At 42.4% G+C, this 26,281-nt stretch overlaps 5 protein-coding genes across 5 annotated transcripts; 2 read left to right on the forward strand and 3 right to left on the reverse strand.

Annotated features, from left to right (window-relative positions):
• Positions 1-57: 57 nt before the first annotated feature.
• Positions 58-648, reverse strand: LOC131676405 (histone H2A). Its single transcript, XM_058955474.1, has one exon. The coding sequence runs from the start codon at positions 620-622 to the stop codon at positions 248-250; it is 375 nt and encodes a 124-aa protein (XP_058811457.1). The 5' UTR covers positions 623-648; the 3' UTR covers positions 58-247.
• Positions 649-845: 197 nt separating this feature from the next.
• On the forward strand, positions 846-1,292 carry LOC131676406 (histone H2B-like). Its single transcript, XM_058955475.1, has one exon. The coding sequence runs from the start codon at positions 870-872 to the stop codon at positions 1,242-1,244; it is 375 nt and encodes a 124-aa protein (XP_058811458.1). The 5' UTR covers positions 846-869; the 3' UTR covers positions 1,245-1,292.
• Positions 1,293-11,206: 9,914 nt separating this feature from the next.
• Positions 11,207-17,173, reverse strand: LOC131676072 (uncharacterized). The gene has a single exon (XM_058955199.1). The coding sequence runs from the start codon at positions 17,171-17,173 to the stop codon at positions 11,207-11,209; it is 5,967 nt and encodes a 1,988-aa protein (XP_058811182.1).
• Positions 17,174-19,980: 2,807 nt separating this feature from the next.
• Positions 19,981-21,115, forward strand: LOC131680153 (GATA zinc finger domain-containing protein 1). Its single transcript, XM_058960879.1, has 2 exons — positions 19,981-20,641; positions 20,701-21,115. The coding sequence occupies exons 1-2, from the start codon at positions 20,102-20,104 to the stop codon at positions 21,070-21,072; spliced, it is 912 nt and encodes a 303-aa protein (XP_058816862.1). The 5' UTR covers positions 19,981-20,101; the 3' UTR covers positions 21,073-21,115.
• An 81-nt stretch (positions 21,116-21,196) lies between these two features.
• Positions 21,197-24,490, reverse strand: LOC131680144 (DNA ligase 1). Its single transcript, XM_058960869.1, has 5 exons — positions 24,323-24,490; positions 24,167-24,265; positions 23,711-23,935; positions 22,064-23,657; positions 21,197-22,000 (listed from the first exon to the last, which is right to left on the reverse strand). The coding sequence occupies exons 1-5, from the start codon at positions 24,340-24,342 to the stop codon at positions 21,215-21,217; spliced, it is 2,724 nt and encodes a 907-aa protein (XP_058816852.1). The 5' UTR covers positions 24,343-24,490; the 3' UTR covers positions 21,197-21,214.
• Positions 24,491-26,281: the final 1,791 nt, after the last annotated feature.

A 26,281-nucleotide genomic window follows, 5' to 3' on the forward strand; every position in this document is an offset into this window, starting at 1 on the left:
GTGACCAACTTTTTGCAGTCATTTAATAGTTACGCTTTTCAACAAAATGGTGAATTGGAAAGCACTTGAAAAAATCAGATCCTCTACAACGTGCTGCTGAGCGTCATGCCAGTCGTATCGCATAATTGTATAATAAATTGTGTTGGCCCATTGCACCATTAGAAACAATTTCAATTTTTTTCTTTATCACAAATGTGTGGTCGTCCTGAAAAGGACGTTTTGTACAAGGGTTGGTTCAGCTTTCGATTTAGGCCTTCTTTTCGGTCTTCTTGGGCAATAGTACGGCTTGGATGTTTGGCAGAACGCCGCCCTGAGCAATAGTGACTCCTGAGAGTAGTTTGTTCAACTCCTCATCGTTGCGAATGGCCAGCTGCAGATGACGCGGGATGATTCTGGTCTTCTTGTTGTCACGAGCAGCATTTCCTGCCAGCTCCAACACTTCTGCAGCGAGATATTCCATCACAGCTGCCAAATAGACAGGTGCTCCAGCACCGACACGTTCGGCGTAATTTCCCTTTCTCAGCAGACGGTGGATTCGACCAACGGGAAATTGAAGACCGGCGCGATTTGAGCGGGACTTTGCCTTTCCCTTAACTTTGCCTCCTTTGCCGCGTCCAGACATGATGTGTTATGTTTTCGAATAGAGTAGTATCTTTCAACTGATGCCAGGTACCTATATGGACCCTCATTATATACCCGTTTCAATGTGCATTATTCAGCACAAGGGCAGGGCTGACAGAGTAATATTCGACAAACATAAAAAAGGGGACGGACGTTCGATGCTTTCTATGCGAGTATAAAAGGGCTAGCATACATGGCTTCAGCATTAGTTTCTTTCAAGCACCAGAAAGCATAACACTACTGTCGAAATGGCACCGAAAGCAAGTGGAAAAGCAGTCAAAAAAGCCGGCAAGGCAACGAAGGCCATTGTGAAGGGAGACAAGAAAAAACGCAAGCAACGGCGGAAGGAGAGCTATGCTATCTACATCTACAAAGTGTTGAAGCAAGTTCACCCAGACACCGGAGTTTCCTCGAAGGCCATGAGCATCATGAACAGCTTCGTTAACGACATCTTCGAGCGTATTGCATCCGAAGCTTCTCGTCTTGCTCATTACAACAAGCGCTCTACGATCACTTCCCGCGAGATACAGACAGCCGTTCGTCTTCTGCTACCGGGAGAGTTGGCCAAACACGCTGTCTCGGAAGGCACCAAGGCTGTCACTAAGTATACTAGCTCCAAGTAAATTTATCTAATCGCTGCATCAAAACCATCGGCCCTTTTCAGGGCCAGCAACTCTACTAAAGAATCAAACTAGATTTTCCTCTGCTTTCACAGCAAAAATGATTAAATGCATAAACTTGCGACGAGCAATCCAGCGTAGTATATTTGCCTCAATAGCTAATGTTTTCACTATTTCATCAACTGGTAATATTTAAGGCAGCCTACTGTCCTCGCCAATGCTATTGTGATTATCACTGGAAATTAGCAAAAATAGCAAAAAAAAAAACAAGATTGCGAAACCGCCATTTTTAAGATTTAAACTTTTCAATTCCGCAAGGCTACAAAAATGTAATTTGAATTGATTTTTATATGAAGTGTTCGAGCGGCTATTGGTCTTAAACCAAGGAAAAACTTAGGAGGATGCAAAGGAATCGAGTTAGGAATAAAAAAGGCACAAACAATAAATTAAATGGGTACCAAAAACAGTAACAAATAATTTCCGATTTTCGCTCACAGGTAGTGAAAAGGTGAATAAATCCATGAACTGTTAATTCATGACCGTCCGATACCTGACCCACAGGAGGTATATATATATATATATATATATATATATATATATATATATATATATATATATATATATATATATATATATATATATATATATATATATATATATATATATATATATATTGCTAGATGTTCATTCTAAACTGGGCGGATGGAGCTAACAGGGTATATTTTCAATTCTTTCGCTATTTTGAATTGATTCCGTCGCATGCTAAGCTTCGGTGAAAAGCACAATACTTCAGTAACGGGAAGGTGGCTCAATTCAGGAACGCGACTATCATCACACTAAGCAACGCAAAGTTAATCATCGGGGGGTGACAACGCCAGGTACGAACTATGGGACAACGCCGTCAGACCAGCAAATCCCAAACTAGATGTATAACTATATCTGCCATTGTGAAGTCCTTCGGGCACTTTGATAAATTTCTATTAAGGAGAAAAATTTGGGTAGACACATTCAGCTAAATTAGTAGTGGAATTTACGTTTCGTCCCATCAGTATGCGACACTATCTTAGAACTGGACTATCGCCTTTGCTCAGGGTTCTTTGTGAGTTTCGTAAGCAAAAAATTGATACGAAGCCAAATAATAACAGTTTTTTTTTGTATGAGCACAATAATAAATTGTTTCACTGAATTGCTTACCGAACGGGATACTATTCAAATCCCCAGAAACCCGGTGAATCAAACTTAATATGTAAATTTTGCCGTTGGCAGGAGATACAGGCAGAATGTCATAGGTGAATGCCAGTACCACCTCGACTTACATACCCTGACTTAAAATGCAGCAACTACCGTGACATGCCCTAATATCGTGAGGTTAAGAACGTTTCAAGTAAAAAGTGAGTCCGAAAATTCAAATTTTCGATGAATGGTTGTGATCGCGTTAGCTTACTTGACATTAAATATATTTGACATGAAAAATAAATGTTAATACTGCTCATTGCTATAAACCCTTGGAAAAAATCGTTGACGAACGACTTGTCAATACGCCTAATACCGCGCATCTCAGAGGGATGATTCCGAATACCGTGTAAAATAATTCCTAATACCGTGTACCATAAAATGGACTAAATACTGGTGTAAATATTGGAATTTGAGTGAAAACTTACATAATTTCTTGCAGAATTGATTTCTTATCGTACTTTTTCTTTAGTTTTAGGCGCTTAGATTTCAGCTGAGCCTTTTGGTTAGCTTGCAGTTTTCTCTTGATTGGTCGTTCAGTTTTCTTTCTTTCCTTTTCCTTCAACTCAGTCATTTTAATGTTCTCGATATTTGCCAAGTATTCATCGTAAGCAACACTAGTTGCGACCGGGGGTGGATGTGTTTTCGATCTAGCTTTCTGTGACATTTTAGGAGGGCAAAACACCTCACCCATTACGTTTAGATGCTCGACTGGACGATAAGACAGATCTAATGGTGTCGTCTCGATAGGTGATTCTGGAAAAAATGGATTTTATTGGATTATAAAAATGTAGTCAAAATTCTATCACCTTGGTTTTCATTGAAGCCTCTGAATAGTGGTACTGCATCTAAAGAACTCCTCTTTTTCATCTGTGCCTGTACTGGTAGCTGTGTTGGTATCAATGGGGAACTGTTTTGTACACGTTTAATCCTCTGCCAGATTTTAGAAGGCCCAGTATCCTCAGCGACTCACCGGTGGAATCACTGCAATTAAAATCGTCCGGTTGCTGATGCGTCATATGATTGGACTGGATTGGATGAGCTTTGCCCTGTTTGGGATTTTGTTCTACCGGGACAAAATAGGTCAATGATAAGCGAGCGAATATGAGAAATATTACTACTAAGGCGAAACTGAGAGAATATCACTAACAGCGGAGCCTACATATTAAGGCTGTGAACCATTTGGCGATTTTTTAACCTTTAGTTAAAATTTGACAGTTCGAAAGTTGTTTTCTCTTGAATGGAAAAATTTAACCGAGAGAGCGAACCATTTCAAAAGTTGACATATGGATAGTTATTTAGAATTGACAGCTGCGATGATCACAAGTTGGTAGAGGTGTAAACATTTGTCGATATTTTAAAATTAGTTTTTTTTCTTATTACATTAAGTATGACAGTCATAGCTTCGAAAAGTAAACATCCACATCATGAAATAACCTAAACCAATCTTAACACAACACGTTATTGTTTCCATCGTTATCCCTTAATTTTATATTGAAAAATATTGACAACCTCAATTGGGTCATTAAATGAGAAAAAACCTATTTTAATCCACCTATATTCATTAAAAACTTTTAAATGCATATATTACATTTTATTATTATACATCACATGACAACTATATACAGAAAAATAAATCATTATTCGAGTTCTAAAATTTTGAAAAAGAAAAAACAGCTATGGTTATATTGAACTGAAAAAAGGTGCGAAATCGGCAAAGTCCCAAAAAGTCGATCTTTATAAAAAAAAATTTCGAGATAACATAAAATCTCGACGTTTCATGCATTTTAAAGATGTTTGGCATCAAAAATACGAATTCGATTTCTGAAATTTCAAGAGGTCCCCCCTTTGAAAAAAAAATTGAGTTCCGGCTTATATGGGAATTTCATATGTGACCGGACGGTTTAGTCTATATTTCCGGAACCATATAAGCGATCCGTACGAAATTTTATAGACATCTATGGGGATATTATAGCTATCATTTGGGACTAAGTTTGTGAAAATCGGCCCAATCATTTCCGGGAAACTGATGTGAGTTCGTAAATTTTGAAAGATGGCCGCTTTTCCCGGGCACTTCCGGAACCGTCTATGGTAGTCAATGTAGTCAACGAAAGTTTAGTTGGCCGTCGGTGAGCTAGAACAGCAAATTTAAGTTGTTTGAGAGACATTTTAGCGAAATTTTTACCTTTTTTGCTTTCATCGGAGTATCGGTTTGAATCACAATTTGCTATGTGATCGTACGCCACAACCTGTAACTCCGGAACCGGAAGTCGGATCGGGATGAAATTAAATAGCCATTTACGGGGACGCAATACCTTTCATTAGAGGCCAAGTTTAGTCGAATCGGTCTAGCCATCTCCGAGAAACCGATGTGACTGTCATTCTGAATTTAGATACTTCCGCCGGGGTTTCCGGAACCGATGATGGTGGCCAATGTGACCAAATAGACTTTGAATGGATGTTAGTGACCTAATACTACAAATCGAAGCAGTTGTGGTCATATTTTGGAAAAAATTTCACCTTTATACATTCATTGCAAAATTTATTAAAATCGACATTTTCTGCGTGTTCGTACTCATCACCCTGTACTTCCGGAACCGGAAGTCGGATCCATTAGAAATTCAATAGCAGCCTATGGGAATGTTGCACCTTTCATTTGAGACTAAGTTTGTCAAAATCGGTTCAGCCATCTCTGAGAAAAATGAGTGACATTTTTGGTCACATGCACACACACACATACATACATACACACATACATACACACACAGACATTTGCCGAACTCGACGAACTGAATCGAATGGTATATGTCACTCGGCCCTCCGGGCCTCCGTTAAAAAGTCGGTTTTCAGAGCAATTGCAATACCTTTCTATTGAGAAAGGCAAAAAAGTCGTTTTTATTACTTACATCGATAAAGCTGATTTTCGTGATTGCAACAATGTTTTTTTCCAGCTCAGGAAACGTGAAAATAATATTAAAATTTAAAATAAAGAAATATGTTGACAGTCTGGATTTGACACTATAGGAAGGATTTGACATATCGAATTTCACGACAAATGATGCCCTGTCAGAAAAAATTAAGGCATGCTTTCTCGGTTTTCCCGCAGGGTTATTTTTATTTGACATAAACACCATTCATTGCATATAGTTTTTTTTTTTCATTTTGGGTGTTGTCCTGATAGGCCAGATGTAAACAACCGCAGTTTTTCTATGTATGGTTGCCAAGTTTACATAAGATTTATTTTAAAAAACAAAAAAATCGTTTTTGCGTATTACAACGATTTTTTTAAATAATGTTATATTATGTATATTTTTTTTCGAGAGTTGTCCTACTGGAGCTGTAGAGCTAGGTTCTCGGAAGGGCTCCCCGTCAGAATCACATACTACAATTTGCAGACGAGACAGGCAATGTCGCCCAATAAAACACTGCATTAGGCCAATTGTAGCGGGCCGTGATTCTGAATGTGATATTCATTGTACGGTTCAGGTATGTGCGGGCGTAGAGACTCGCGATCGCGTGTATCATCGCGAAGGGCTCGAACATTTGTACGATAACGTGCTCGATCGCGTGTGCGTTTGTATGTCGCGTCTGCTAACGTGTATGAACTTCGAGTGTATAAATTCTATTTCATAACCGTGTGCCTTTCGCATATTCGCGTGTGTTCTAGAATGATCGCGCGCGGACCGTGAATCTGATACTTAATTTTTTGTGTACGGTTCAGATTCCAGAAGAATGTGGGTTCTTACATATCATTAGAATTCCCATTCATGCCGCCGTAGAACGCGTGGTCTAGTGGATATGAGCTTTATTTATTTTTTTTTTGATTGGTCCAACTGAATGTATGGACCTAAATTGCTAGAATGAAGGCTAAAGATTTCCGGACGTGACCGATTTATGATCGCGCGCGTTTGCGGGTTCGCGTTTGAGACCGCGTTTGTAACTTCGTAAATACTAAAACGTTCACACAATTGCCGGAGTGTAATCAAGTTTACGCGATCGCGGGCATAGGTGTGCGTAGATGATCGCGAAGGGCTTAAGCGTTCGTATGTTGACGTGTTTGTCGCGAGTGCTCGCGTGTAAGTGACTTCGCGTGTATAAATTCCATTTTGAAACCCTGCGGCGATTCATATATTCGCGGACCGTCATTCTGATCTTTAGCTTTCGGTGTACGGATCACATTCTGACAGGGAGAGAGTTACCCCATATCACTAGAGTTTCCGGTCATGTCGCCATGGAACCTTTTGTCTAGCGGATATGGGAGTTATTTTTCAATTTTATTATTTTTTTATTAATTATCAAGGACCTAGATTGTTGGTACCGAGGATAGAGACTTCCGGACGATCCCGATTCATGATGGCGCGAGCGCGGGAGTTTGTAGGTTGACACTTGAGATCGTGTTGCTAAGTCTGGGGTGTAATCATGTTTGCGAGTTCGTGGGCGTAGGTTGCTTGGAAAATCGCGAGGGACTCTAACGTTTGTGCGCTGACGTGATTTTGTAACGTGTGTTCTTGAATAGTCGCGCGAACCGTGAGTCTGATATTAAATTTTCGGTGCGCGGTTAGAATTCTGGCAGAGAGTGGGATCGTTTATATCGATAGGGTTCCCGGTCATGTCGCCATGAGACGTGTTGTCTAATAGGTACGGGCGTATTTTCTTAATTGGTCCAGCTGAAGGCATGGACCTAGGCTCCTAGGATCAAGAATAGTCTTCCGGACGTGATCGACTCGCAATCGCGTGTCGATGGGGGCATTTTTGTAGGTTCCCGCTTGAGACCGCGTTTGAGAATGTGTGAGTGTTAAGACGTTCACTATCATCATCTTTGCTGACCCAGCTGAAGGCGGGTGTAGAATGGCAGTATAGGACTCGAAAAGAAGAAATAAAGGACAATATATGAGAGACGTAATAGATTAGATAGGTACAAGATACAGCTGAATTTATGATCATCACATGAAAGACATACATTAGTACTTCAAACTCTACCAAAACTTGAATAGCCAACCACCACACGTAGCACATCCCTTCTTTTTTTATGTCGCTAGCCGTGCATTGAAGAATGCCTAAAACTCTGAACTAGGCCCCGTCGAGTTCAGTCCGTCATCTGTCCGTCTCATCCTGTCGTGTCTGGGGCTTCCAGGTTACATGCATTCACCAGACGAGACTAGCTTATGTCAGCTTAATTGTGCACTGGTTTCGTAGAATCGAGGCGATCATCGAAATGATAGATCCTACGAGTGAATGCACTTGGCCCAGTCACCTGTCGAGCATTTGTATATTTGCGAGTTTGAATGTTACGTGTGTATGGGAAGTGTTGCGTGTTGAGTTATGTGTGTTACCTGTAAATAATATGTAAATACAAATATGCATGATGTTAAAATAAGACAAGTGTAATATGCTACTTGCAGTTTGTTGTTCGTTCCTACTTATCTGATTCAATTGAGTATGAAAGTACATCTCAATTTTTCTAAAACCTGGCGACGTCTGATGGCAGCGAATAATCATTGTTGACAGCAATGTTGCCCTTTTATGTTAAATTAACTCGGAGAAGTCATCAGAGGAATATGACGCATGAGACCGAAAATGAATAAAATTAAATAAAGAGCAGAGTTAGTACTGTTATTGAATATTAATTGAACAACACACATGTACCATGCAATAAAACTACTTGGAATCGTCTAGATGCCAGAAAATGATATATATTTACCATTAACGACAATTGCATTTCGTTAGAAGTTTCTCATGCTATGCTGGATGGGAATGGATGATTGACGTGCGTCGGTAAATTAATCATACCTTCATTTATTCAATCCGAATGAATCGAATCGAATGCACGAATTGAACACCAGTAAAAAGTGACCAACGAATCCCAAGAAGGATCACCCACTATTCCATCATATAAGCCAGTTCAGCATCCATTCCCGGGCCCATATGTCACAAATACTCAGACGCCCACATACACAGATAGACACACGACTAGCACACAATTGTACACTAGTACCAAAAAGGGAGCACGTCGTTTGGCATAAGTTCGTTTGGCATAAGTCGGACTTAAACTAGCTGATAGCCCCTATGTTTAAGTAATCCGGCCAAACGAGTGGGTCACAGACAGGGTGGCCAGACCTACCGATTTATCGGTAGTCCTACCGATGTTGGTCTTCCCTACCGATTCACAGACGACCAAGGCAAAACTACCGATATTTTGTTATTCCTACCGAAAACTACCGATTTTTATTAATTTTGGACACATCCTACTCAACATTCATTTTTTGGGTTGGATTTGGTCTGAGATCTGTGTTGTCAGTATTTTACAATAATAATTATTATTATTATTCCATTGTCAATACTACGAATTATTCTATGTCAATACTACCGTTTTGGGACAACAACCTGGCCTACCGATAACTAGCGATAAACTTTTAGTGACCCTACCGATATTAAGGAATTCTATCTGGCCACCCTGATCACAGATTTGCTTGCAAGGGGCTGCCGTTCCGACGGGGGTATACAGATTCAAAGAACTGCTCATGTTTGAAAGAAGGAGTCAACTCCTAAGTTTAAGTAATCCGGGCAAACGAGTGGATCACAGATTTGCTTGCAAGGGGCCTCCGTTCCGAAGGGGGTATACAGATTCAAAGAACTGCAATATATATATATATATATATATATATATATATATATATATATATATATATATATATATATATATATATATATATATATATATATATATATATATATATATATATATATATATATATATATATATATATATATATATATATATATATATATATATATATATATATATATATATATATATATATATATATATATATATATATATATATATATATATATATATATATATATATATATATATATATATATATATATATATATATATATATATATATATATATATATATATATATATATATATATATATACATTATGCCAAATGAACTTATGCCAAACGACGTGCTCCCTACCAAAAACTACAATTATTACAACACAACTAATAGGGTTCTACTGTTATTTTTTAATGCGCCTGTGCACGTTGACGAGGTCGACCGAAAAATCGACACACAATGACTTCCACTGCGAGCCGTGCTCACAAAGACTAACGTTAAGCTGTTGAACAATGTCTGCAAACACAGCCCACAGAAAAAGTCAATCCACGGCGACTCGCCAATCGGCCACGCCAGTGTGCACAGGCTCTTAGTTGACTGTTAGTTTGGGCTGGTGCGGAGTATGAAGAAACACAAAACATAAAAAAGGCCCATAAGCCCTCTCGGTCTCCTCGATTCACCACTATCGAGGCGTAATGCAATAACCATCTTAAAGCAGTTGTCTGCCAGAGCTTCTTTAAAACTGACGCTGAAATATGCTTGAAGATGTTTGCAATACCGTCAAACCCGCCAACCTAGGGGAGGGAAATAATGTTATATTATGTATATTGGACCTAAAATTTATCGAATTCCAGCTATCGCACCGACAACCAATAAAAGGAGTATAAGATATAAGGTACTTGCGGTTAACTAGTGAATTTCTGGAACCGTTATGTTGAACAAAGTTCGTTGGCGAAGTATTTTAAAAGTACTGTGGAAAAAATGAAACAATGTATTGCATTTAAACTAAATATCATGTAAATATAACTTACCCATTACAAAATGAAATTTCCGGCACTAAAATTCGATACAATATTTAAAAACATTACTTCTCAACTTTCGTCGTTCTAATCTATAACAGTACACTTCAAAAGCAGCAAAGTAATTTTCAACCATTTATGAGTAACATTTTACCCATTTTTCTGGTTAAATCTAGAGCGTTTTTTCATTACATCATATCTAACAGAAACGTCAAACGGAGAAAATCGCGCGCAAAAATTTCCTTGCAACTTTCAAATTTATTTAACAATTAAAGCACACAGAAGGCTATTAATTCTACTATCACCTCTGCATTTACTCATAGCAGGATCATATAAGCATATTACATGTTTTTCGCGAAGATAATAGGGAGATAATTGGTAACTATTATTTTATTACATTTTGCCGATCACTTTTGCTATTATGCTTTTTCACATATGTGGTCTTGGCAACATTGTTTGTAGATGACACATTTTACTGTGACGTTTGAGAGACGCACTTAGGTTTTACACCAACGGACATAACCCCGCAAAACGAGCCGGATGAACTTCGTTTGACAATAGGGATCTTTAATTTGGAAAAATTGTGCCAGTATTTCATATGTATTGGTAGCGGGTGTCCTTACCAGTACACTCATATCATTCTTAAACCCTTATTATTCTTTTATGATTTTTAAATTTAAAAAAACCAAATTAAACTCAACCAGCAAACTGACTGTTGGGTTATGTTTCGGAGCACCAACTCTTTTTAGCAAACGTTGTTTTTTACTGTTAGCTTTAAGCTAGAAATAAGTTTTATTTAGTATTTTAATTACGTTTAAATAGGATAATTCAATTGATTAGGTGCTTACAATTTTGGTTGACCGACAAACTGAACGGAAGGTGTGGGTCACCCTTGGCTTTTCGTTTATAAAACAATGTAGTATATGTACCTGTTAGTATAATTGTACATATAGTTAGTATATAGGAAATAGGTTTAAATTTACGATAATCCGTACTACTCACGTACTATTAGCTTTAAGAAATTCAAGAGATAGTGGCACTACTGCCGTAACCGTATTGACTCGTTGAATAAAGTTAGGGTTATGTGCTATTGAGCAAAAATGTGTTCACTATACGGTACTGTTTTCTTCTTCTGCCCCACTGTATCCTGCTGAATGACGTTTCCTCGTGAAACCTCACTGCCGGCAGATCTGTCACCGTCGAATAAAGCGCTGCGCTCGGTAGCGTCGCCGCAGCGAGGGGTCTCGTCAGCACATACCCCCGCCCGTAAACCTCGGTGAGGTCCAGGAACTCCTGGAATACTGGAACTAGGTTTGCTATTCGGCTCGACGTCCAAAACAGCAAGCTTTGCGGCTGGTCTTCGAATTAGACCCGCTGTGGTTCGTACCAACGCCTGCCGTACTCTTCCGTCTTGTCCAGGAAATACTGCTTCTATCCGCCCCCGAGTCCACTGGTTCCTCGCCGCCTCGCCAACCACCAAGACCAGATCGCCGACCTCCAGATCCTTGACCTCCTTGAACCACCTGCATCTGCGCGTAATTACTGGGAGGTATTCCTTTAGCCATCTGTTCCAGAATCCGTCGCTGATGAACCGCGCCAAGTTCCAGCTGCTTCTCAGTGTTGAACGACTATCTATCGCGCCAGTAGGCAGGAACTTGATGCCGGATGAATTACCCAGCAAGAAGTGGTTTGGTGTCAGAGCTTCTTGATCTGCAGATTCCAATGGGATGTATGTAAGTGGCCTTGAGTTTATCATGGCCTCCGCTTCTAACAGGACTGTTTCCAGTGTTTCATCGTCAGGTTTTCGGGTACCATCCAGCGTCGCCCCGATTGCCACCTTGACCGAGCGAACGAGCCTCTCCCATGCACCGCCCATGTGCGGGGAAGCAGGTGGAATGAACTTCCATGTTGTTTGTGAGGTAGTAAACTTTTCCGCCATCATCTTGTTGTGCATATCCAGTTTGTTGCTAGTGCCCTGGAAACAGGTGGCATTGTCCGACCAGAATTCCCGCGGAATACCCCGGCGGGAGACAAAGCGTTGAACAGCCATGATGCACGACTCCATACTCAGTGAGTGTACCACTTCCAAATGGATGGCTCTGGTAGTGAGACACGTAAAGAGGGCTACCCAGCGCTTGACGTTGCTTCTGCCCATTCTGACGAGCAGCGGCCCGAAGTAGTCCAGCCCGGTGAAGGTAAATGGCCGGATGAACGAAGTAACCCGCATTTCCGGTAGTGGGGCCATAGCGGGCGGTCTCGGGGAAGACTTAGCAATTCTGCACCAGACGCAGCTTCGTGTGACCTTGTCTAACAATCGACGCAGTTGCGAAATGTCGAATCGTTGCCGAATTTCGTTGAAGATGGTCTCTCGGTTGGCGTGGCGAAAGCGGCGGTGGAACCAGTCTACAAGTAAGAAGGTGATTAAATGTTGTTTGGGTAGGATTACGGGAAACTTAGCTTCGGTCGGTGTGTAGGGTGCCGCACCGATTCGGCCACGACTCCGCAGAACTTTATTCTCATCGAGGAACGGCCACTTGGTGTAGATGTCGCTGGCCTTATCCACAACATTATGACGTCGATCCGGTGGGCCTTGAGTTTGGACGAGTACGGCGATTTCGTCAGGATAAACATCGCCTTGCGCCATCTTCCACAGCTCTTCTTCCGCTAGTCGTAGCTCATCGCTGGTAAGATTGCCAAGCTCCTTAGCTCTTCCTTTCTTCCGCCGAATGTTGTTGATAAAGCGGAGCACGTATGCTACTGAACGGTGCATTTTGGTCCAACTGCTAAACCGGGTGAATTCCACCAACGCAAAGTGTGCGAAATGACAGTGGGCATTCCTTAGTTCTTCCTCAGTTGGCTCAATCGGTTGTTGCGTAGGCCAATTCCTTTCGGTGGTTTGGAAGAAGTCATGAGGCTGGAACCAAGGGCTGTTCATCGTCAGCTGCGGACCAATTCCCCACTTCGTCGCGAGATCAGCAACGTTGAGTTTCGATGGTACGTACATCCATTCATTTGGCTCTGTGGTTGTCAGGATCTCGCCGACGCGGACAGCAACAAACTTATGATACCGTCTGTGATCGATTGATTTGATCCAAGCGAGAACGGTTTTCGAATCACCCCAGAAATATCGGAAATTGATTGGGTAAGAGTGCTGACTTTGGATGCTGCCGGCCAAGCGGACCCCGAGGTTGGCGGCTTTCAACTCGAGTCTGGGAATAGACAACGTTTTCAATGGGGCAACTTTAACTTTGGCCCCGACGAGTGCCACTTGTACGCAACTGTTACTCTCCAGTCGGAAATAAGCCACCGCAGCATACGCCATTTCGCTAGCATCTACGAACACGTGTAGTTGGAGGCGATCCAGGTTCTTAGGAAAGGGTGACCTAAAGTAGCACCGGGGTATACGGATCTGGTTTAACTGTCCGAAGAGCTCCGACCACTGTCGCCAGCGCTTGTTGAGATCGTCAGGAATCTGTTGGTCCCATTCCGTACCTTTCGCCCACGTGTCCTGGAGGAGAATTTTGCCGTGCACAAGGAAAAACGCGACAAAACCGAGCGGATCAAATAGGCTCATAACCACTCGGGCGATTTCCCGCTTGGTGGGAATGTGATCTTCATGAAGAATGCGCTGTATGTCATCTCTCATACCAAAGGAGTACACAAACACGTCTTCGTACGGTATCCATTTAATCCCCAGCACTGATTCGGACTTTTCACCTCGCTCCAAGTCTAGATTTTTCGATGAAGGCATTGTCGTCTCTCCTATTCCTTCCAGCACCCCTACTTCGTTCGATGAGAAATTCCGCAGAGTGAAGCCTCCCTTTGAATGCACGAATTTTACCTCGTTCACAACCTTTATTGCCTCCTGAAGCGTCTCGAAGCTGTCTAAGTAGTCGTCTACATAATGGTTGTACCGGATAGCTGTAGCGGCTCGGGGATACTCGTCGGCGAACTCCTCTGCATTTAGGTTCTTCACATGCTGTGCGGACGCCGGGGAACAAGTGGAGCCGAATGTGGCCACATCCATCACATACACCTGAGGGCAATCCGATGGGTGGTCCCGGAACAGAAACCGTTGCGACTGGCAGTCGGGAGCTCGAATCTTGATCTGATGGAACATCTCCATTATGTCTCCACAAACGGCGACAGGATACTGACGAAACTGGTACAGAACTCTTTGCAGGGGGGTCAACAGATCCGGTCCCTTGAGTAGCCTAGAATTGAACGACACATCGCGCACCTTTGCCGCCGCGTCCCATATCAGGCGAATCTTGTTTGGTTTCTGGGGACTAGAAACTACACCAAGGGGTAGATACCAGATCCGGCTTGACTCAACAGACGTCAGTTCAGTTAAAGTAGCCTTGTGAGCGTAGCCCTTACGCTCATACTCGAAGATCTGTTCGCGAACGCGCTGCTCCATAACCGGATCCTTTTGGAGCTTCCGCTCAAGTCCCTCCAGCCGTCGCACAGCCATAGGGTAGCTGTCGGGGAAGTCTGGGTTGTCCGTTCTCCACAGAAGTCCCGTCTCGTAGCCTGGCCCGAAAGGTAGCCGCTTGGTTGTTTCCTGTAGCAACTTTCTCGCACGCTTGTCGTCATCGGATTCCGGAACTACACATGGGCCCAGGACTCCCGCGTTCTCCAAAGTAAAGTAGTCGCGGAGCTGCTCGTTTAGCTCTCGATCAGGATCGGACAAAGCCCCGGCGTGAAAGCTAGTGATCGCCGTTCGAGACGGTTGGCCCGGAATACATCCATAAATACTCCATCCTAGCCGGCATTTTGCACCAATTGGATCGCTCGGGCCTCCTTCACGCAGCTTCAGCGGAACGCACAGACGTAAGTTGTCGAGACCAATAAGTAATTTGGGTTGAACTAGCTCATAATCCTCTAGCGGAAGACCTCGAAGATGAGGGAAACGCCGTGCCAAATCACCGTATTTGAGCGTTTGCGAAGGCAGAACCAGACGACTAACCGTACGAACATCAACGATTTTGTGCCGTGCAACACAGCCCTTACCAGCAATGGCGATGTTCACGCGCTGCGATCTCGATTCAACCCGCCTAACATTTCCTGTCCATCGGAGAGTCAGGGCTTCTGTTGGACCCGTAACCTTCAATTGCTTCGCTATAGATTCCTCCAGCAGTGTAAAGGAAGAGCCCTCATCTATAAAGGCGAAGATCGTTTGGAAAATGTTGTTGCTGTAGAGGACTACTGGCACGATTCGGAAGAGTGGCCATTTCAGGACACCGGAGGATACGTGGCTCGCTGAGACGGAAACGTTTTCCGGAGTAGAATTGGAAGTGTGGAGGAGGGTGTGATGCTTATGGCGGCACCCTTCTATTCCACATCCATTCCAGGAACGACACGGCCATTTTCCGTGACTGTTGAGGCAGGTCCGGCATAACCCCTTCTGCTGGACCAGCTTCCAGCGTTCATCCAGACACGCGCTCTTGAATTGATGGCAATCGGCCACTCGATGGCCAGCACGCCCACATGCCCAGCATGGCTTACCTTGCTTTGAGTTGTTTGATGCACTACAAGCCGCTGTAGGTGATGCACTACGATTTTTAAACGTCTGCGAATTTCTTTCCGCTGAGTGTGTATGCAATGTACCGGTGTCCTTGGATTTTGGCCGGTTGGTTCTCGACGCGGACACTACTCCTGGAAATTCGAAGGATACTTCGCTAGCTGCTGTCACCAATCCGGACATGAACCTGCCGAATGTGTCGAGGGTTGCTGGCTGGTTCTGCGTTTTGTAGAAGGCCCAGTTCATTCGTATTGATCCTGGTAGCTTCTCCACTAACTCCTGCATCAGGGTTGGATTAGACAGGTGGTCCTGCTGACCTGCTGCTCTGAGATGATCAACCAAATTTTGCACCGACAAACCGAACTGTATAAGTGTTTCCAGCTTGTCGTGTCGCGGGGCGGGAACATGCTGAATCTTGTGTAACAGTGAACGGATGATGAGTTCCGGTCTTCCATACAGTGTGCGCAGAGTCTGAATGACGTGCGGCACACCAGAGGGTAACAACAGACGACTACGGACCGATTCTAATGCGCTTCCTTTCAGGCACCTTTGTAGACGCACCAGATTTTCTGCTTCTGTATAACCACAAGTAGCCGTAGACTGCTCAAAGTTGCTGATAAAGATCGGCCACTCCTCCGGATTTCCGCTAAATATTGGCAGGTCCTTACCCACGACGTGACGCGCTGCAATTTGCACCTGCGTTAAAGCAGCAGCGGAGGGTAGTGGGGGTGCTGGAGGAAGTGGGAAGTCTTGTAGCAATTGCGGCCTAGGTGCTGGAGTCGGGATTAGCGGCAGAGGTAGCGGTGCGGGAGGGGCTGGTGCCGGCAATGGAATCGGAGATGGATTCAGCTTATCTAAAACTTCTCCCGGGTCTGTTCCACTTTCCTGCGATGCTAGCCAGTTCTTGACCCTCCCGAATGAGTCTGTGATAGAACTACTCTTACTGCTATCTTGCGCAGCCTGTCGGACGATCTCTTTTCGTTTCTCGAACGACTCCTGTCTAATTTTCTGCTGCTCCCTTTTTAGTGTCTGTTCCGCCAGTAGCTTGCGCTCACGTAGTAGGCGCTTTTCCTCGAGCTGGCGTTCTTCTTCCTCCAGCTTGCGCATCTCGATTTCCTCCTGTTCCAGAAGCTGTTGTTCTTTCATTTTCAACTCGTCTGCAACGAGCTTCAACTGCTCCTCCAGCAGTACTGCACGCACACTGGATGTAGTGCTTTTAGCTGGGTCGGGTTTCTTTTTCCCCCTTTTTGATCCTACCTTCGAACCGACCTTGGATCCTTTTGCAGGACGTATTTCTTCGGGAACATTAAGCTGTATGCCGCCGGAGGCCCCCTGCTGTGATGCACATTTGTCGCAGGAGTATTTAATGCCACGTGCTTTCACTGCATCGTCTACTCCGGCGCATCCGAAATGCTCCCAGCCGTTACACACGCAGCACTGTACCATCTGGTCCTCCGCGTCGTCCGGACGTGTGCAGGACTTACAGTTCCGCGGGGTGTGTGGTGGTGGAGAAACTGGATGATCTTCCATCATACCTTCCGAATCCCGAACAAAATTCTTAAAGAATGTTGGGTTATGTTTCGGAGCACCAACTCTTTTTAGCAAACGTTGTTTTTTACTGTTAGCTTTAAGCTAGAAATAAGTTTTATTTAGTATTTTAATTACGTTTAAATAGGATAATTCAATTGATTAGGTGCTTACAATTTTGGTTGACCGACAAAGTGAACGGAAGGTGTGGGTCACCCTTGGCTTTTCGTTTATAAAACAATGTAGTATATGTACCTGTTAGTATAATTGTACATATAGTTAGTATATAGGAAATAGGTTTAAATTTACGATAATCCGTACTACTCACGTACTATTAGCTTTAAGAAATTCAAGAGATAGTGGCACTACTGCCGTAACCGTATTGACTCGTTGAATAAAGTTAGGGTTATGTGCTATTGAGCAAAAATGTGTTCACTATACGGTACTGTTTTCTTCTTCTGCCCCACTGTATCCTGCTGAATGACGTTTCCTCGTGAAACCTCACTGCCGGCAGATCTGTCACCGTCGAATAAAGCGCTGCGCTCGGTAGCGTCGCCGCAGCGAGGGGTCTCGTCAGCACACTGACAGTTGTCCTACTAAATGACGTATCTGCAAATATCTCGTTTGCCGCATTGTTAACCGGGACAGCACCCCACACAGCATGATCTGGTACTTTGTCAATCCGCTAGCAACCTGCCATCCCAAGTTTCATCTGCAAACTATGGTAGATCTGATAAGGCAACCTATAGGGTCGTGCAAGTCGCATGGGTTTGGATGTGTTATTGTCCTAAAAGGAAACAAACTAAAAAATGTTTTTTTCAATAGTTTCGGGCCAAAAAATTGAAAAAGGACTGAGATATTAACTCACGGTACTAATCTGCATCAGAATATGCCTTAACCCGCACACCCCTAAAGATCCCTATTCTCGGTGGTTTGATTACATGGGAATTATGTGAGTTTGAATGTAACAGATGAGCAACTGTTGCACTCGTACTCACGCAGCTGACGAAGTAAACAAACCACCGAGAATTATCAAACATGAACTTCATTCATCTTGAGTTCATTGGTGTCGTCATCTTGTAGAACTCACTTGTAGTTGTGATCAATGTTGGGAAAATCATTATCAATGAAAGTTCATTCCAGGTTCATTCGCGAATTAATCTTTCCCTGAACATTTCCAAACAAAAATCTGTGAAACCAAACATCGCATCCGAGTGTATCATTCTTGAGACAAATATTCAATGGTTCTTTGAATCGAATTTCGCACACGAACTTCTACCTCAGTGAAACTCTTGAAAGAATGTCCACCCAAAGCAACATCGCAAAAGAGACATTCGGAAGTGAAAAACGCTTTTAGTGATGTGCACATCATATCGAAAATATGATTGTATATGAAACTTCCATATTGGACCATACAAACAACGGGTTTGGTAAAAGAACGGTCACCATACCAGAATTTGCTTTTTTCCATATATATTTTGACAACATACTATTCAAGTACCATACAGTTTGTGGATATTTTAGATCTAGCGATGCATAAAATATTAGGTGGATCTTCTCTTTCCCTTTTTAATTCTATCGATTGGTAAAAGTTTTATTCTTTTACACGCCGGCTTCTGGAGAAAGCTTCGATGAGACTAAAAGTAGACTGACGCTTTATCCCATTGAGCTGTCGCCGCAATATTGAAGGACAAGGTTTTTTGTATCATGTTAATCTACAGGTTTTTGAAAATCCCTCGGGAATCACTTGTTCGAAGATCGTGCAAGATGTTTTCATGAGGTGAGCTTTTTGCTATATTTTTGCCGATATAAAAGTTTGCAGGCGATCTTTTCTTCTTCCGATGTTTGCTTGAGCCGAATAATGTTCCCAAATATCGGCATCTCTTGAAGTTCACTGACGATTTTTTTCCCTAGCGATATTTTATATCAGTGAACTTTTTATTAGAAAATCGGCGATGAAAAGATTCTTTTGTGAACATTGATATTTTGATTTTTCCCAACACTGGTTGTGATATATTGCATGTGCTGTATTGCAACCGAGAGTGTAGATATGAGGTTTGGCATTGGAAAAAACATGCTAACTACAGTCGACTTGGAGAAACATCACAACGCAAAACATCACATCTACAAAATATTAGCAAAGCTTTAGTATAATATATGTGACATTTTGACTTAAGATTAAATTAACATATAAAGAGTTATCATTTTTCTCTATTATTTGTGGACGATGAAGAGTCAATAGACTTTTCTACGGCTCTTATACGTACACGTCACATGACACAAATACTACATCACTAGCTGGTGGAAAATAATAAACAAAGACGGCAAAATCAAATGGGATTGTTTTCAACCAGGAAACTGCATTAGTGTTCGTGAGCCGACAAGAACTCAATGCTTAGCTTTTATTTGGCATAATAAACTCAGTTTGTTTACATTTGTTAGATATTACGTTTTGAATAAAAGGTATAGAAATAGCAAGAATGAGATGGGTAATATTTTATCCAGATTCTTATTCAAAAATTTACCCAATTTGACAGCTGGAATTAAACTAGAAACTGGATACTTTTGGTACTCATTAATGGGTACTTTATTTTAACCGTGTACAAATGGCTTATTTTGAAATCGGTTGTTGATTTTTAGCCAGAAATCAAATTCCCGAAAAAATTGCCTTCAGTTAAAAAAATGGAAATTTATCTTCACATCTGGCATCACTGGTACTCATATGAGTTGAAATATTTCAAAGGAAAAATTTTGTATGCAACTACCTGATCTACCACACTTCTTCAAAAACCTTGTATTTACTGACAGCTACAGCTTCTATATTTTTGGCTAGGACGTTTTAGTAAATAAAAATCTATAGAAGCGAACCGTTTTTTTTATCAGGCTGTGTAGCATTCGAAATACTAGTTTCCAGTGTCCTAAAGCAGCACAATGGCGCCCAAGCTTGTTCCGAAGTGTAATCACTGCCAGAATAGTACGTCGGATAAATGGTTCACAGTGGACAAGGGAATCGTTCTTTGCTCATTGTGTTATGAGAAGCACGATAAAGAACAACAGGAGCTTGAGAATGAACTTAAAGCCATCCAAACCGAACCGATCAAAAAAGAATCCGTGGTCACTGTAGTCGAAGATGTATCAACATCTTCCCCCGAGGAAGCTAAACCGCAGATAGATCCAAAAGAAGATGAAAAAACGGATGAACCTCAGGGTGAGGATGCTAAAGAGGAAGCGGCTACTGATGATAAAGATGAAAAGGATTCCAATGCCGATAGTAAGGAAAAACCGATGCCTTCATTGAGTCCTAGGAAACTTCGGAAGAATGTACGCAGTGCACGTAAAGGTGGTGGTGGTGCGTCTGGTGGGAATGGTAACAAGTCCGGTCGCTCGAGGAGATTTATCTTTAAAAAGAATCCAATGAAAGCTCCAGCAATTACAGTGACGACGCGAACCGTAGATACACTGTTCCATAATGTTTGTAAAATGTCAAACAGTTTGAGTGGCAATTGTTAAATAGTTTCTTTTCTTTGCAGAACATATACTACCAGCTAGGGGATATCGTTTCTATGATGGATGCCAAAGATAATATTTACTACGCACAGATTCACGGTCTCCAAATAGATTCCTACTGTGAGAAGTCGGCCTACATCACCTGGTTGATCCCGACAACTTCCAGTCCACCACCAAACGAGCGCTTTGATCCGGCAACTTATCTCATAGGACCGGAAGAAGACTTACCGCGAAAGCTCAGCTGTATGGACTTTGTGATGCATGCACCAAGCAACTACTATCTGGATCGGCATAATCCATACCCCCGGCCGGATACATGGGGACCGGAGAATACCTCCCAGGAAGATAACTCCAACTACGTTTGGGCAAACATTTCTCATTTGTATCAATGCTAATCACATTGTCTATTCAATCACCTATCACTTTGAATATTTTCCTGTGTTTAATGATTTATTGTGATTGCTCCACGATTATGTGTAACGTTCTTATTCAGTAAAAATAATATGGAAAAATAAATAAAATTAAACTTGTACCTGGTCAGTAGAAGTCCTCTTCGACGTCCCGCTGTTGATTTTTTATCTGGTCCTGATTACGGTACATGTCGGCCACTTGTTTAGCGGACGTTGCATCCGTGGCAGATTTGTCGTCGCGGATCTTAATGAAACGGGGGAAGCGCAGAGAAATGCCTTTTTCTCCATCAACGATTCCCGCCGCGGCTCGATGGACCGGACTCAAGGAAAGATCGGCGCACCGCACTTCCCAAACCTGAGCCGCTTCAAACCAATCGTCAGGCTCGTGTGAACTATCGTAGCGATAGTAACTCTTGGCACGGGGAATGATCCGTGCTTTGAGGTAGTCAGTATGCTGCTGCAGATCCTCATCGGAAAATCCAGTACCGATTTTGCAGATACTCTGGTACTCTTCGTTGTCTTCGTCGTAGCAAGCTAACAAAAATCCGCCGTACGCTCCCGTCCGCTTACCCCTTCCCTTATAACCGCCGATAACAACCAGATCCAGCGAGTCACCAACGCCGGCCAGATAGTCCTTCTTTAGCTTTAACCAGTTCCGGGATCGCTTTGCAATCTCGTAGGTGGCCTCTTTTTGTAGTGTTTTCACCATCAAACCTTCGCAGTTACCTTTCACAGCTTCCTCCAAAAAGCGACTCAGTTCGTCCACATCGTTCGTGTCCAGTCGGGTGGCGTACATCCACTCGCCTTCAAATTCGCGAAAATGTTTATACAGAAGCTCGCGACGCTCGAGGAACGGTCGTTCAACCAGTGGATTCCCGTTCAAGTAAAGCAAATCGAACATAAACACGCACACCTAAAACAGAGCGTTAAAGGATTACATTCTCAATCAAACCAAAGTAAACTAATCATTCGTTACCTGCACTTTAATATCCGCCTCGTTGGCATCCTTCCGCTTACGAGTGCTTAATATTTGGAACGGTAAAATCTGTTTTTTCTCCCGATCCCAGGCCACGGCTTCGCAGTCCAGAATAGCACTGGTCACCGATTCCGTTCGTGTGTTAGCCATCCGCGCGATAATGTCCGGATACTTGCTGGTATTATTCTCCTGATTTCGACTGTAGATGTTCACGCCACCGTCCTCTAGCAGATGGATCTGTGCCCGTTCACCGTCATACTTCCACTCGCAGGTGAAATCAACTCCTTCGAACCGCTGCAGAACCTCGTCAACTCCCTTGGTCGGATGTGCCAACATCGGTTTCAGTGGTGTTCCTGGAACCAAGGGACACTTCTCCAGCAGACTGTCTACGCCGTGTTCCAGCAAGACTGGGATGATTTTGTTGTAGTTTGGACACTGGCAGTAGACTGTTTTTAGAATAAGTGCTATTTCCTCTATTTTGGATTTCGCCGCAGCTTCGTCGCATTTGCGCAGCGCATTTACGATAGGTTCTTTGCGGTCGCCCTGATTGGGAGGTGTCATTGCACATGCCTGAGCCAAGGCCTGCAGAAGTGACTGTTCCGCTAGTCCAATTCGAAGTTTTCCCGCCAACGAACGAATGATGAAACGTGCCTCCGAGTGACGGCAGGCCACAAACATGGACTGAATTTTATCCATCTTTTTGGCCATAGAAGCAGTGCCGGTTAGTTTTGCTATTTCCTTAAGTTTACCAAACACCCCATCGATGGTGTGCGGCGCCGGACGGAACATCATACGCTGGCTGCTCTTGGATTGCTCTGCCACCAGTCCCAGATCACCAGTGTTCTGCGCATCCGTTTTAATCTGACTTAAACTACGTCCGGTGCTTTGAGCAACCGCTTTCATAAGTGTGTGTTCGGCAATGCCCAACTCCAAACCTTCGTAGGCAGGTGCTAACTGATTCAAGCAAAGGTAGACACTCGCCAGTAGATCATGCGGGCTGAGCAGTATAACCGATCGGAAAAAATTGCTAAGCGTTTCCGTGTTCTTCAACCGGCCGCTTGTTTCCTCGATAATTTCAAATGTTCGAGCTAATGCGATGTAAGGAGTTTTATCGCCTTGCTTCCAGAAGCCATCATCGATCGGGTGGTAGTTTTTCTTGCCTGGATTGTAGTCGGCTCCTCCATCCAGCTTGGAAGTGCTTCCGGAAGATGAATTAGCATCCTTAGAGCTAGTGAAGAAATTCATCAAATTGGCCGCCTTATCTTTCGTATCTTCGGAGGTCTTTTGCTTTTTCGGGGACTCCTCTTTTTTCGGTGAATCATTCACTTTTTTCGGCGAATCTTTCTCGATTTTTATCTCTTTCTTCTTAGAATTTTTATCCGGGCTCTGTTTCTCCTTTTCTAAACCATTTTGGTCATCCTTAGATGAAGATACAGATTTTGTTTTTTGTTTGGGGGTACTCTTTTTCGACGACGCTTTGGGGGTCTTTTCTTTAGCGGCGGACGTTTTCGGTTTCGTTGTTACTTTAGGACTTTTCTTCGGAGAAGCTTCTTCCTTTTTAACTGACTTTTCTTGTTCCTTCGATACAGACGTACTATAAGACAACAAAAATGAAACAACAGCCACTAACATATTATTTCAACTCACCTTTCTTTCTTCGCCGATTCCCCATCTTCGCTGCTCGATGACGCAATGCGGGGTCGCTTTGGTACACTGATCGGGGTTCCATTGTCAGAATCACGTTTCTTCTGCGGAGATGGAGATGGGGACGATTCAAAGGCTGCTATCGACTTACGAGCTTGCTTCTTCTTAACCGGACTGTCCTCGTCGTCCGAAGTGACTGGCTTTCGGTTCTTGTTGCCAGCACCGGGACTAGCGGTTGAAAATGAACGAGCGAAAGAACATAAACAATAGTTACGGGTAGGAACGATTACAAAGAATGCGCTTTTGGACAGCTGTTCCATTCGCTTTACGCGAGTGGACGCTTCCTTGGCGCTACTAATAGCAACACGAGTAACGAGCAGAAGTCTACTAGGAATCATATTATTTCACAATAACCGAGACTTGTTCGATAAGTAACGCGCTGTCATGGACGATTCATACCTAACCGTATTGTTGTTGCCCTCAACCTTCCTCTCTGATTCGTCACCGACAGTAGAGAGTTGATCGTTCTTCTTGACGTTCGTTTTTGTGAAAAAGGATCTGCAATTACCCAAGAATTAGTTAAATGATGCAACTGGACCATTTTCCGTTACTTACAAAATAGATTTCTGCGCCATGATTTAATAACAATCTGTTAATCAACAGAAAAACTTACTGGACAAACACGACTTGAAAATACAGCCTGACTACGATTAATATTTTTGAAAATGAAATAGAGAGAAGATTCAAAACAGAGCAGACACCGGGAACTGCAAAGCGCAAAAGAGCGCGCGCTCTCTGGTTGACATTGGCTAGAGAAATATTTCAAAATGCTGTTGTAATGTTCGATACAGGAATAAACCAGTGAAGTTGAGCCAGAATTCTGGCTGGTTCTAGTTACTATTCCGGCTCGTGACACAACCGTTTCTAATAAGAATCTTTACTGGGAAGATTTCTCTGCGCCCTAGACTTTTCTACGACTCATGTACGTACACGGCACATGACACAAACACTACATCACTAGCTGGTGGAAAATAATAAACAAAGACGGCAAAATCAAATGGGATTGTTTTCAACCAGGAAGCTGCAGAAGTGTTCGTGAGACCGGGCGACAAGAACTCACTGGTCCAGGGTTGTTAATGCGATACATTTTTCACGATAATTTATCGGCGTTACTCGTTAACGATAATGTATCGTCATCGGAAACTCCGTTAACGATAATGTATCGTCGCCTTCATCGTCATCGTCGATAATTGTATCGTCGTTTTCATCGTCATCGTCGGTTCATCGGTTATCGCGATACATTTTGCGTTACTTTCCCGTTTATTGCAGTTGAAGTTGATGCGGTTAACTTTCAATTGTTTAGAAATAAATACCTATTGAAGGACATGTTGTTGGCAGTTGAAAATCAATAATTTTGTACATTTCAATACGCAGAAGGGTCCGACGATGTGTCAAAATTGAATTTTTTCAACTTTTCGAGTAAGTTGGTGCACAGAAGAGTCCCAGGTGCATAGTGTTTCCAAGCGGCAAAAAGGTGACCAAAATTGTTTTGACCATGAAGAAAAGCTATTGTGCAATTAGTAATTTTTAGCACGCAAAAACATATATTGAAAAAACTACTAAACCACTATTATTAGGCCATTCACAAATTACACTACACATTTAAATCGTGTGGTGATTAACAGATTTTATTATAATTTTAATTTAAACCAGAAGATTTCGGATTTTAAAAAGGAGAATATACATACATATTTCCAACATTTGATTTCCTTTTCTAGTTAGGAAGCTTTTAGCCCCCTCCTCCGTTTCTTCTCTCCACTATGTAACAAGATGCTTCATGCTTCCTTCTTTTACCCTTAAATATGTAGTGTAATTTATGTACGGCGTCATAATAGTTTTATTCGTTTTTTGAATACAGTGAAGACCCGTTTTTATCAGCCCCTTGGCGAATTATAGGATGATAAAACGATGACATTGACAAAATCGGCACATATTTTTTCTGGTTCTGAAGAGACGAAGTCGAAACGCAAACACCTGGACCAACATTTTTTTTCTTTCTTTTTAATAAACCGGAGCGGTTAAAATATTTTTCTTTAGTTCCTCGACAAAGCCTCATAATCCGTTCTGATCATTTAGCAAAAAATTCCCTTAAGGAGGTCTTACAGTACAGTATTATTATTTTTGTATATTTTGCATCTCTAAGATAAGAAAAATATGCTAAAGGAGGAATTTATTCCTAGAGCCCACCAAACGATTTTGATAGTGTTTGTTTTACAGATTCGTATTGGTATTCGTCTGCGAAAATTTGCGGCTTCCGTACCAAAATATTGCTTTTTGGGCACTAAAACATTCGATAACTTCTAAGTTGTAAGAGATAGGGTAAGGTGGGGTAAATCCGACCGTTGGGTAAACCCGACTCCCCTCTGTTATCGAAAATAGGAAGCACTACGCGAACTAATATCAATGTTATCTTGTAGAGCATCGAAAATTATCATAATGGTGGTATGATAGCATTTTATTAGTCTACATTGAGATACTCAAACGACAAAAAGTGTGTTTTTAAAACTTTTGATT

The sequence above is a fragment of the Topomyia yanbarensis genome, chromosome 1, assembly GCF_030247195.1.
Source record: "Topomyia yanbarensis strain Yona2022 chromosome 1, ASM3024719v1, whole genome shotgun sequence".
Lineage (NCBI taxonomy): Eukaryota > Metazoa > Arthropoda > Insecta > Diptera > Culicidae > Topomyia > Topomyia yanbarensis.

What these genes read in the sequence shown, in the direction of transcription:
- LOC131676405 (XM_058955474.1), bottom strand. Translation starts at nt 622, where the DNA reads ATGTCTGGACGCGGCAAAGGAGGCAAAGTTAAGGGAAAGGCAAAGTCC.
- LOC131676406 (XM_058955475.1), top strand. Translation starts at nt 870, where the DNA reads ATGGCACCGAAAGCAAGTGGAAAAGCAGTCAAAAAAGCCGGCAAGGCA.
- LOC131680144 (XM_058960869.1), bottom strand. Translation starts at nt 24,342, where the DNA reads ATGGCGCAGAAATCTATTTT. An exon ending in GGCAACAACAATACGGTTAG is followed by an intron (nt 23,936 to 24,166) that starts GTATGAATCGTC and finishes TTCAACCGCTAG; the next exon opens with TCCCGGTGCTGGCAACAAGA. An exon ending in GAATCGGCGAAGAAAGAAAG is followed by an intron (nt 23,658 to 23,710) that starts GTGAGTTGAAAT and finishes GTTGTCTTATAG; the next exon opens with TACGTCTGTATCGAAGGAAC.
- LOC131680153 (XM_058960879.1), top strand. Translation starts at nt 20,102, where the DNA reads ATGGCGCCCAAGCTTGTTCCGAAGTGTAATCACTGCCAGAATAGTACG. An exon ending in TAGATACACTGTTCCATAAT is followed by an intron (nt 20,642 to 20,700) that starts GTTTGTAAAATG and finishes TTTTCTTTGCAG; the next exon opens with AACATATACTACCAGCTAGG.
- LOC131676072 (XM_058955199.1), bottom strand. Translation starts at nt 17,173, where the DNA reads ATGGAAGATCATCCAGTTTCTCCACCACCACACACCCCGCGGAACTGT.